Genomic DNA, 12,351 nt, shown 5'->3' on the forward strand with positions numbered 1-12,351 from the left:
ATAAAATTAGTAGATGTGAACCTTAGTGAGTTAACATATCAGACAAGACAGACATCCTGACTTCTTTTTTAAACTACTAAAAGCCCTGCTCCTCATTCTGCCATAGATTTGCTTAGAAAAAAAATATCTAACCACTCTAGTGTTTTTCAAGTTGTAGGTGAAAAATAATACACGTTCTGTGACAAATACCATTTCAAAAGTTTGTGTGATCAAGCAATTTTTGTTTTAAAACTTTCTGTAGCCTTTTCATGAGAAAGGAGCTGCAGTGCTTCATTTAAAAATGAAAAGCATTTGAGTCAGATGTATATTTAATGAGAAAGTCTTTTTTAAAACAACTGTATTGTAGAAGGCATAGCTACAATTTCAGATGATAACACACTTCGATCAATAAGTGGCAATAATTGTTAAACTCAGTTGCAAAGCTAACAGACTAACAAAAATCACTGGGCTCCCAAATGCTATAATGCTACAATGTAAACACCTTGCTCAGGCTCAACATACCTAATATATTTGAATTAAGGTAGTCAGACTTCTGTTAAAGTTTGCAAACTCACATTTTAATTGAAATTTTGATTAAAAAACATTAGGTACATCATTCATGCTAACAAATGTACATAGTGGTGACTCAAGAACACAACAGCAGTACCACAAATAAACCATGGCTCAAAATCTAGTCCAGCTGGATTGCCGCAGCCGCTCCTTTTACACAGAGTGGCTGTGGTGTACACGTTGCTGCTGCGCTCTACTTTTCTTGGGCTCTGTCCTTTCCACGATGGTTCCTTGTGGTAGGAGGCTTCAGTGCCCACTGCTTCCAAGGAAAACCTGAATTCTCCCTTTACCACTAGGAAGTGAGATATTCTGATGTGGGATAATAATGCAAAATTGAAATGATTTAGCTGAAAAATCTCAGAATCCAGAGAATGTTAATTTTATTGAGTAAAACAGATACAGAGATGATGGAGACTATCCAGAAATAGCTCGGTGGCAATGTTTTTTTGCAGTGCCGCGTTACTATAAAGCACATGAAGAAACATTGCTGAGCCTTTTCAGCTTTTAGATTGTAAATTGCCAAAGATGGATACAGCTTCACATTTGAATTGTCTGTATTACATAGATAGGAGCATTTCAAATTAGTCTAGAGGAGATGTTTAGTTAAATCTTTAAGCTACTGTCACTGTTGTTGCATTCGTCTTCTAAACCAGTGATTCTATTGCATTATTCTATGCTTAATTTGTCCACATCACCAAAACTCCAGCCACTCCTTCCCTGGGAAGTCTCTTTATCAAATATCTTGTTTAAAAACAAAAACTACCAAAAAAAATCCTGTTATTGCACATCTCACACAAGTTTGTGTATTTATATATTTTTATATATATATATATATATTTAAATATGCTACACTTAAAAAAAAAAAAGGTCTATGGCACTTTACAGAATATAAGTTTACAGAGGAGATCAAACCACAGATGTTTGAAGACTTCTTCAATACCACAAAAAAAGTCAAAGTTAAAACTGAACTAATTGGCACACAGGTTTTAAAGAATCCACAGCAAATTTTTCTAGATCCTATGCAGTGCATGTACATTAAGAAGCAGTTACACTCCACAGCCCCATCATGACATTAATTAAATTAGCTTTAAGCTGATGTAGTTTTCTTTCTTCCCTTTTTTTTTTTTTTTGCAAAACATCTTTGAAAGCTACTGCTGAGGTGAATTTCAGGAAAACTTTGAACAGATGTCAGATTAAATGAGTGCACCAAACACCTGAAAACCTCATCCATAAAAATCTGCAAAATATATATATATCATCTTATCACTTGCTAGAAAAACAGAACCCTGAGAAAAGAAATTCTGATTTGTTTCTGCATTTCTTCCCAGCCTGTCTTCTAACTGTGCTAGGTGATGAGCATGGATATTCTTGCAAGTTGGTTGATTATGCTGTTGCAGAGCAAGCTGTGATAGTACACCAGCAACAAGCAGAAAAGCTGGTTCCTCTTGGTTAGGAATGCAAACAAAAGCAAAATATTCCACTGAAAATATTTCCTTTGTACTTAAAAACTCCAATATTAAAATTTTTAAGCTCTCTGGAGATCATAGCAGAGGTCAGCTCATTATATATATATATATATATAAAAATATATATATATATATATATATAAAGTTGTTCATTGTTTAAGCGAAAGCAGTATATTCGCTCTATACTTTCTGGAAAAACTGACTTTATTCTGACTAATCAAGTGGTCAAGCCAAAGCAGCATTTGTCACACTAATATAGTGTCAAAATTTGTTGGCAGTGGCAACGTTGACATTGGATTGCTACCCACCTAAGAAAAGCTAAAAGAATAAATCTAATTGGCGATTAATTTTCACCCAGTTTCATGCTACTCTTACTCTTCCTAGCCGCTTTTTCCAATGCGAGTGCGTGGGCACGCGGGCGAAGGCGTGCCAGGCCGCGGCCGCGCGCTCCAGCAGGGGGCTCCGGAGCAACGCCGCAAGGGTGCGTCCAGTCCCCGTGCAGCTGCACTGGGCTTAATGTATGACCAATGTAACTTTACAATAACAGCATGTCCTTCCAAAGGTATGTTTCTGTGTATATGAAAAAAAACAGTAAGTAAAACGCAAGTATGGATAGGATATGCTGGCTGTGATTTATTTATTTATTTGTTTTTCCCCCCAGACACCACTTTGTGCTAGTGGCTTTGGTTTGTTAAAATAACTCTGGCTTTGTGCAGCTGTTTGGCATAATTGGGTCCAGACCACAACTTTGGGGTGTTTTTTTTTTTCTAAATTAAAAATTTGAAAGAAAAGTGAATTACCCATTTTAAAATCTAGAATACGGTGAAAGTGGGCTAGAGAAACTGGTTAATACAAGAAGAGATTAAAACAATACCTTTTTAATATCACCAGAGGTTGACCTTAGGTTTTGAATAGCGGCTCACAGACCATCTACGCATCCCTCTGGCAGCAGGCGTGAGAGCGCCTGGGCGTGCGCGGGCTGGGAGCAGCACCGGCGGAGGCAGCATCCACGCACATAGCAGCCATCAGTGGGGCAGTGGCGGCTTGTGTGTGCACAGGCTCAAGCCCAGCCCTCAGCTTGCAGCAGCGACTGCTGAACAAGTCTTGTATCATGAATAACTTGGGGGTGGGGGAACAGAGAAGTAGATAGACGTGAGCTATCTACCTGTATGATAACAACAATTTTAATATCTATAAATAGCTATGGCACATATTAACAGACTTACCATGCATAAACCAGAATACATGTTCCATATTATGCAGTGACCAGATGGAGAGGCAACACTGTCATCGGGTAGGGTTAAATGTTACTGACAACTAAGAAGAATAATCTAAAATGCACTTAACATTTCATTAGAATTACTTGTCAGATGAATTCTCCCCTGTGCTTCTATACCACAGTTGCATCATTCCTTTTATTAATACCTTTTAAATTTGTTTTCAGAAGTAGTTCTAGTAAATGATGAGACACCACAAGTAATGCAACTGCTTGCCTTTGAAAAAGGAATGTCGTTGTGGCCAGCTCTGTTTTATTTCTGCTGATTTAGTTGGAAAACGGTCCATACTACATGTGGTTAAAAAAACGGGATAAGATCTTCCCAGCCATTTAGAATTTGGCATGGCTTCCTGAAAGATGTAAATGTATTAAACACTCAGCTGGCTCTGGGACATTAGACATATCGGTCTGTAGACTAGGAATGAGGTTTCACTAGCAAGAGAAAGAATAATACTGTTAAAGTCCAACATGTGATCTACATTTGTAGAGGAGGCTGAAGTCCAGCCCACACTGTTGGCATTCATAAGATAATGCCCAGCTGTGCTGTGGAGTTATCTGCCTGGGATTCCAGGAGTTTCTAATAAAGGCACAATTGCTGTATAAATATTTTGCCCAATGTGTGCTAAAAGAATAATTCTACTAGTTTTTATCAGACACAGGTGTAAGGCAGTCTAACAACAACTTCTCTGCCTATTCAATGAAACCAAAATATTTTACCTGCTAAGTAACAAGTGGCACATATTTTGCATTGTAAGGTTCAAGACAAAGAAATATGGCAGGGATTCAACTTCAACTCCTCCTTAAAGGTAGGTATAAACTGCATCATGTCAACTTTTCTCTCTTCATTATATACTTATTATTCAAGAAGGCACTGTACTTTAAGGAAGTTCAGTATCAAAAAGCACCTCAATGAAAAGTACGGTACCAAAGCAGGTGATGGTGAAATATTCACAGGTGAGGATAGCCCTTGGAAACAAAACCTAATTAAAATAGGCTTCTCCTTTTTTGTATAAGAAAAATATGCTGGCTTTTATTATTTTAAATCCAAATTCTTCAGAGTGACCAAGGTGGGTAAGGCAATGGGATCAATCAGAATTTGTCAGTTATATAACAAGATTCCTGCTATATACAAATGTTTCCTCATCCCCCCCCCATCTGATTAATATATTCCACTTAGTCCTGATAATATAATGAAACTAAAAAATTCCCAAGTGTTTACATTCTATTTTCTTGGGATCCTTTCTCTGCTCCTCATTGCCCAGCAAGGAAGAAAGACTGTTTCAGTAGTTCAGGGCTGGAATGCATGGGGCTCAATCACACAGGTGGTGGAAACAGGTATGTGAATCTGCTTATCAAGTCACTGGACAGCAGATTAAGATCCAGGCACTGGTATTTTTCCCACCGTAGTTAGAGGAGGCAGATGAGGTTTTTCCCTTCTTCTATTTCTTCTTGTACTTTGTCACTGGATGTGGCAATTTCAGCTTGTGCCGAGAAGACTGCACAGATGAATGTCAGAACAGTGCCACCAATAGCTGTGTAGAAAGCCCAGCCTAACGAGCAGTCTCCTAGTTTGTAAGCAGAAGCATAATGTCCACAATAGCTTATTGCTTTCTGGCATCCCCAACCTGCAGGGTAAAGTATCAAGCCTAAGATAAGGAAGAGGCCTAAAAATAAAAACAAAAGAAGACAGTTTAACACCAAACAATCAGTTCAACACCAAATGCAATGCATTTAGTAATGGTTATAGTGATCACTACTCACTCATAACAGGTCCCCTCCACATAATAAAACTGGGGAAAGAAGATTCTTCCTAATCCAGCCACCCTTTACTGATCGTTCCCTAGTATACACCATGCAGTGTCTATCTAAACTTTGCACTATACTACCATTTTTCTTGTGAAAGGTTTATGTTTCACATAAAACTTTGTTCTCAATTTTAATCCTTGTATTCATTGCACATCCTTTGTTTCTATGCATTATTGCTAGCTAGGTATACACTGATTGCAAAACATTTGCATATCTCTACCTACTGTTTACACTTGCACTTTTCAAATACTTATGAATGTTTGCATCCACTTTTGAGTCCTCATTTAGCTAACCCACATTCAGCTTTATTTAATCATTCATTGTAAACATTTTTACTTTTTCCTTCAGATTTTTCCTAGATTGATTTTCTTGCCTGGAAAAAAAAATCTCACAGTGCATCTGCTTATTTGTCCACGTCAGTCAGGACATAGTAGAAAAATCATACAGCAAGTTTGATAAGCTACTTCCAGAATGAAGGGATTCTGGAATCAGCCACTAATGGGGTTAAGTGTCCCCAGGCAGTGCACAGATAACGCTGGGATCCTCTCAACAGCTGCTCCACTGCTGCAGAACTTGTGAAGGAAAGTGCTTTTTAGTGAGGCAGGAGCAGAAACCTCAACTCCTCGTCTCACTAAGCTGCTTGAGCACCCTGCTGCGCCTAGGCAGGCAGGAGAAAGCTCAGACTAGTTGCCCACCCGATTGTTGCTGTCTCACTGCTAGGTGTCTCTTCTGTGAGCACTTATCTCTGTCTAAGCCATGAAGGCTTTCATTAAGGAAATGGAAGAGTCCCGTTAGAGTGCCTGTACATGTAATTTGTCTATGTACCAAAATGAAAATGTCACTATGAGAGATTTAACCAAAATACCTAATATGCTGGTGGCTACAATGCTCTCATATGAGCCTTGCTAAAAATCACAATGACTTGAAAAAAGATCTTCCTACAAGGCAGGTAGCTAAACATCAGGACTGCACATAGGTATCAAAAATCTGCTTTTCATTGGTTTCTTTAAAACTTTACTTAGAAGAGCAAGAAGAATTATGCAGAATAATTTTTGCTTAAACACAACTAATTTATCAAGAAAATGAATACAGCCTTCCAGATCCTTTAAATATTACCTGATTTGTTTGTTCTGCACCATAAAGTCCTTTATTCAACCCCCATGTGAAGAAGATAGATAGCTGGTAACTATAAAAGATAGCTGGTTTTATAATCTGAAAGTGGGCCAGAAGTTGTGCTTTTTACATGTGGCACTCGTTCATTCCTAGATTTCATCCAATCCTGAAATTTCTACTAAGTAATAAAATCAAAAGCAGTCTTTGTTTCTTCCTTAAACTAAGAGATTACTAGGAAGAGCTGTAGAGACTTGTTCCCATCTTTGTGATTTCAGTGAGAGTGGTATGTTCTGCAGTACATTAGATTTCCTTAATAGTTGAAAGAAATTCAGCTGGATGCAATAAGATTTCCTCACTAAGAACAAAAGATTGGTCCTAACTTAACTGGTTAACATCCACAAAATGCAAAAACATCCCCCAGCTGTCTAAGATTGTCTGTAAGTGCCAGATGTGTCACAAAAGAAAGTCCCTCCTCCAGCATTTTTCTGATGATGACAGACTAACATGTGCATGAATGAACTAAATGTCATTCTTTGGGGCAGCAAAATCCATCAGAGAATGACATCTGTTCTCTGTGAAGGGATTTCATCACTGTTTACATTTATGAACTGATGACAAATTTTATGCAGTGTTTCCTGTCTGAATGGCTAAACTACATTAAGTATAAAGTATTGCTTTATCTTGGACAGACCTGGATAAGCCGTGCTTTCATCCTGGTGAGCCCAGCAGCCATCTCAGACTAAACACCAGCGGTTCCTCTCCTCTATTCATCACTAGCTTCCTGGGCAGTGTAACCAGCACGACTAAACAATGTATTTTTCTGACTGTGCATTAATATGTTCCAACTGCCATTTTCTCTTAATGATCACAAGCCCTTTGGTAATTAAAATCACCATCACTGAATTAACAACGCTGCCCTGAAACACCACTGTGACTGCTGCTGCCCAGGAAGTTTTTCAGGTTTACCACCCCAACACTACAGCAGCCAGCGATGCTGCAAACTTGGCTTATGGCTGAGCCACAAACAGGACTGAGAGGTTACATCCATCTCTTTTTATCAAAAATACAGCATTGAACAACTCCTGAAAACTCCTGTTTCTTGGCACATGTCTGCCAAGCTGAGAGACTCTTACCCCAAAATTCAGCCCCTCCCCCCACCCCCCGCCCAAAGTTGCAGTGCTGCTGTCAGGTGTATCTATCTACAGCCAGACTTTACTGAATTTAAATGGTCTTTAAGAGTACAGAAAATTTCTGGAAAAATAGTGAATACACACCAAAATTTGATAAACTACAGCTATTTTCCTCACGGTTGAAAAGAAAATTTGGGGAAGTCTTAACTATGGCCTGTGAATATGGTCAGTTTTTCTCCTGTGTTTTTTTTTCCCCCCCTCCTAACTTTGTTAATTTTATACTGGTCTAACATAATAAAAAATTAATGTGTTTTTCCCCACCAAACCTACCTTATACTCCATTTCAGTGCAGACACAAAGCTTCTCAGGAGCTTCACCTCTTCTTGCTATCATCACTAATATTTACCATCATTACTAATTTCAGCAATACCTGCTTTCTATTTGTTCGGAAAAGTTAATAAAGATTATTCAATTAACCCAATTCCACATATGCACAACCAAAATGGCACTCCTTGGATTTCATGCTGAACAGCAGCAAGTGGAGTGGCACAGCTCCCGCTCACACGGTCACCCCTTAGCTCGGGGCTGCGGGGCCTGGCATGTGGCTGAGCTGGGCAGGGCTCGGGGGCCCTTCTTGAATCTCCCTTGCTGAGGAGACTGCCCAAAAAGGGTGTTCAAGAATTAAAAACAAAACAAAACAAAAAAGCACAAGGAGCTTTGCCTGCTGCTTCCTAGTAGCTGTAGGAGACAGTGACAGGCTAGCAAGCTCAGCTCAGTGACTCCTGCTGTTTAAACAAAACAGCAGAGTCCTTCTTTACCACCCAACAACAGAGCAAATCATGGGCTGAGGCAGAAGCCAGCAATCAAAAGCACTTAACTAACTGCCCAACTGCTCGTAGCCAGAGCAGAAACCCAGAGACTGGGAGAAGCAGCTGCCTGTTAATTATATTAAGCTTGATAGTGTCCATGTCTGTCACACCAACACTTCTAAGAAGTCATGTAAATGCTTCTACACAGGTGGCAGGTGGAAAATTTTAGGATCTTACTGGGCCCAATCAATCAGCTCTGCCCTACAGGGCAATGCTTCAGCAGCTGCCATACCCCTGCTCTGGCTCTCGTGAGCCAGACCACAAAAAAACAACTTCTGTGTAGGAGAGGGAAAGGAAGGGAAAATGCCCATGTGGAAAGAACAAGAAAAGACATATCAGGGTAGCAAGCACAGGAGGCGTTGTGACACGCCTTGGAAAATTCAAGGGCTGCTTTTCCGGGTGCAATGGTTAACTGCAATGTGAGCATCTCCACAGTCTCTCGGTTCCTTCTCCTTTAACCCAAGTCACAGTGCACAACCATCCCAAGCAACACGGGGAAGCCATGGGGGTGTTTCTATGCCTAACACCATAGTCTTCAGCTACATCTATGACAAATGCAAGCAGCCGCAGCTGAGCAAAAACCAGTTACAGGCTAGCGTGTGGTCAGACCATCCACAAGGGAGAGCAACATGGTAAATTCTCAACAACGATTCCTCATACCAGCCCCCATGGGCAGCCTGGCCAGGACACCTGCATCCCTGCTTGTTTATGAGAACTTCTCACTTAATTGCCTATATCCCTGCCTTTCTGTGGCCACTGCTTGCTCCCTGGAGCTTGCCTGCCTGTGTCTCTCTCATTTTTGTGATTTATTTGTATTGTTGCAGAGCCTGGCAGCTCTGCTCACGGTTTCTGCCCCCAACAGCTGAGAAGCTCCTTTTCAGACAAGCCCCACAGAAAGGCAGCATGCAAGGACCTAGTGCGATAACCCTGGCCAGCAAACTGGCAATAGTTTCATCACACCCATAGCTCAGCTGTTACTAAGTTTTTCTTTTATAGCCATTGCAACAAGACAGTCTTAAGAAAAATGTTGAAGGAGGACACATGAGTTTTCAGTTGTTTGTGGAGAGCACAAGGCAGCATGTGCACGTGTGGTTTGGTCTTCTGCAGAGTCACCAGGCGGGTGGTGGAGGAGGGCACTGGAGGGGCTGTGTGGAGCCCGGCCCAAGTGTCTCGCTCGTGAACGTCAGATCGCAGCTCAGCAGCTGCACCTCAGAGCGGCCGGCAATGGGGGCCAAGGTGCTGGCTGACCCTTGGCATTCACTTATAATCCCAGTGCACAGGAACACACGACTAGTTCCTACCACAACCTATTGATTAGCGTGTAAGAAGTTGCTCTCTCTAGAAAGATTAACTATTATAATCCTCAGATTTCTTGAATTTGACTCAGCTATTCTTCAACTTAACTCATTAAATATTAATTCTGTATTTTATCTGCATTATGCCGCTTCTAAACCATTTAATGCTGTACGTTAAGATTAAAGCATTTAGGCTTTTGTTAGTCATAGAAGTACAAAGTTCATTTCTGTGTTGTTTAATTTTATGTCAGCATAATCTAATAAAGCAACCATTATCTCCTGTCAACGGTTTGCTAGAAGACGCATCTGGCAGCTGGGAAGCAAATATTAATGATAATGATTTCTTTTTCTTAATAAATCAGTTTTTGCTCCCATCCCAGTGTATTTGAACAGCAGCCAGTCTTCTTCAAGAGAAAGAACAGAGACCAAAGGTCTGGTGCTCTATCTGAAGAGAAGTTTTCACCAAGGAATCCTTTCAGGTCCTCTTGCTAACTTACAGTAAATGAAAGTTTTAATTCACACCCAATCAACCTGTGGAATTGTTGGTGTCTGTGGGAGGAACAGTCATTCTGAAGACGTTATGGGAGGCTGTTTTCCACTGTGCTCCTCTACAGTCTCTGGTAGCTCTGGTAGCTCTGTTCTAGATCTAACCCATCTTAGCACAGCTGCACGGCTCTGGGTGCAGCTTGTGCTGTACACATACTCTTGTTACTCCTTCTTAATCGCTATGATAATTTTTGGTAATTATTTTTCCTTCTAGTTAGTTGTTGCTAGCTCTGAGTCACCTTTCCTCTGAGGATGCCATAAAACAGAGGTCTGCAAGAACACTATGCAATACAGCCACCTGCCTATGAACAAGAGCAGAAAATTATTTAAATGCATTTTTTATCCAGGGAACTCATCTACAACTGTTTGATATTAGTCTGTTGGCAGAGAACATTTTCCCATGTTTCACTGGAGAATATTTTTCCATGTAACATTTCACTATCAGTCCCCAATTAATTGCTTTTAAAAAGAAGCCTTAAGAAATAGAAAAGGCCAATTTATTTAGATTATTAGGCTAAAATATACTTCCTCACTACAACATAGACAGCCTATTAAACATTAGCTTTATTGTATTTGAGTGATGTAAAAGCAACTCCTTTCTCCTGAAACACTAAAGCAAAAAAAAAAAGTAGCATACTGCAAAATATCGATATGAATATAGCAGAATGCATTGCTGTTAGACGAAGTTTCTGAAGACAGTTCAGTAATGCTTTTTATGTAAGAGAATTTTTTTTTGTATTTGTGCACCAAGTTTCCCCTTCTAACGGTCTGGAATGGTAGCAAGGATGTTCCTCCTGCTTTCGATACACTGCAGTAGTGTTGCCAGGCCAACACCGTGGAAAACCAACAAACTGCTCTATCACTGTGGGCATTTGTATGTCACATTATGTGCTGGTCAGTGCTGGGGGTCAGAGCTGAGTAAAAGCTTTCTCATCTTATCCTTGGAAACAGCCCTTAAGAAAGGAGTTACGCAGATGTTTGTTTGGATGAGTGAAGGCATGCTATTTAGTTCTGACATCTCCTGTGCAGCTGCTGTTATGCCGTATTAAACACTGCCAGCTGACCAGAGGCAGGAAGGTATTTGCACAAGGAGAGGGGGAGACTCAGGAAGCCTGAGTGCCTCCGGAGCCAGCCTCTGGCCCACTCAGAACCACTTCAAAACAAACAGGAGAAAAATTCACAATAAAAAAATCAATGATTAAAAAAGCCTAGCCTGACATTACACTTAATTCTGGTTCACATAAGCAGAGGGGATTTGGGATCATTTGGAAACAAACACTGCTGTTGAGGGCAGAGAAGGTTGCCAATGGGCAATGTGCTGAGAAACTGGAATCTACCCAAGCAGCAGGGATGAGAAGAGGCAAGACCCAGACCCATCCAGGCACTGGAGGAGAGCGCAACCATACGCAGATTTCTACGTGCTGGCATACCCTGAGCTGAGGGCAGGAGAATAACCAGGTGATCTCTCTCAAAACCTGCATAGATTTTTTTCCAAAGCCTTTTAAAGTTGTCTTGAGGTCATATAAGGGGAAGCAATTATCAGAAGAAAAATCCTTTCCTTAACTATTGCCTTCTTCAAATTGAGGAAAACAAAAAGACCCCTATTCTTATAAACAGTAAATTAACTAAGCCATTTTCTCAGGGATACTTCCCCATTTACTAAGCAGATCAGAGATGCTTGTTCATAACCAAACATATGTAAACATAATACTTCTGATGACATTACTGATATAAAGGTGTTGGAAATAGGGATGGGAAAACAGGACAGGGGACCTGTGTGACAGGGAGGTAGAAGGGAAGGCTACTGATGGGATACGGTGCCTACTATGGCTATCAAGTATACCCCCTGAAGAAGCCAAAAATAAGTCAGGTTATAAACCTTGACATGGGTTGCTCTGGCATATGGAGGATTCCTGTGTGGTGTTTTTTTTTGGTTTGTTTTTTGGTTGTTTTTAATATTGGTATAATCTTATTGCTCTGACTTCTCTTTAGCAAAGTGTGAGCCTGCAGACTTCTGTTCTGGGAGAACAGAGTGCAAATTCCCCATTAGCTTTTAACAAAATGTATATACACAGTAAGTGTCCCCATTAGTTGGGAGGGAGGAGAAGAAATGTGGAGAACCAAAAAAAAGACCAATTTCAAACCTTGAAATAACATTCCCACCCCTTTGCTGGCTCAGCAAGTAAATGGGGATGTGGAGGGATTTCACTGCACTTCACAAGGGCTCTTGTAAGGCAGACACTAACCCTGCAATTAAGTAAAGATCAAGAACTGTATACATGAAAAGCCAAATGTTTACGA

General features: G+C 40.4%; 1 protein-coding gene and 1 pseudogene across 8 annotated transcripts in view; both read right to left on the reverse strand.

Moving 5' to 3' along the window:
* Positions 1–228: 228 nt before the first annotated feature.
* LHFPL2 (LHFPL tetraspan subfamily member 2) overlaps positions 229–12,351 on the reverse strand; it is a 130,974-nt gene continuing 118,851 nt past the window's right edge. For 6 of the 8 annotated variants that reach the window (XM_067315729.1, XM_067315724.1, XM_067315728.1 and 3 more), the window contains one exon: positions 4,301–4,955. In XM_067315729.1, the coding sequence (XP_067171830.1) occupies positions 4,699–4,955 (257 nt within the window). In that variant the 3' untranslated portion in view covers positions 4,301–4,698. Of the gene's footprint in view, positions 859–2,889; positions 3,135–3,241; positions 3,300–4,300; positions 4,956–12,351 lie in introns of those variants that run through there. The other 2 variants (XR_010886887.1, XR_010886888.1) reach the window with 2 other exon arrangements.
* Positions 1,192–4,648, reverse strand: LOC136995424 (uncharacterized; annotated as a pseudogene).

The sequence above is a fragment of the Apteryx mantelli genome, chromosome Z (assembly GCF_036417845.1).
Source record: "Apteryx mantelli isolate bAptMan1 chromosome Z, bAptMan1.hap1, whole genome shotgun sequence".
Taxonomy (NCBI): domain Eukaryota; kingdom Metazoa; phylum Chordata; class Aves; order Apterygiformes; family Apterygidae; genus Apteryx; species Apteryx mantelli.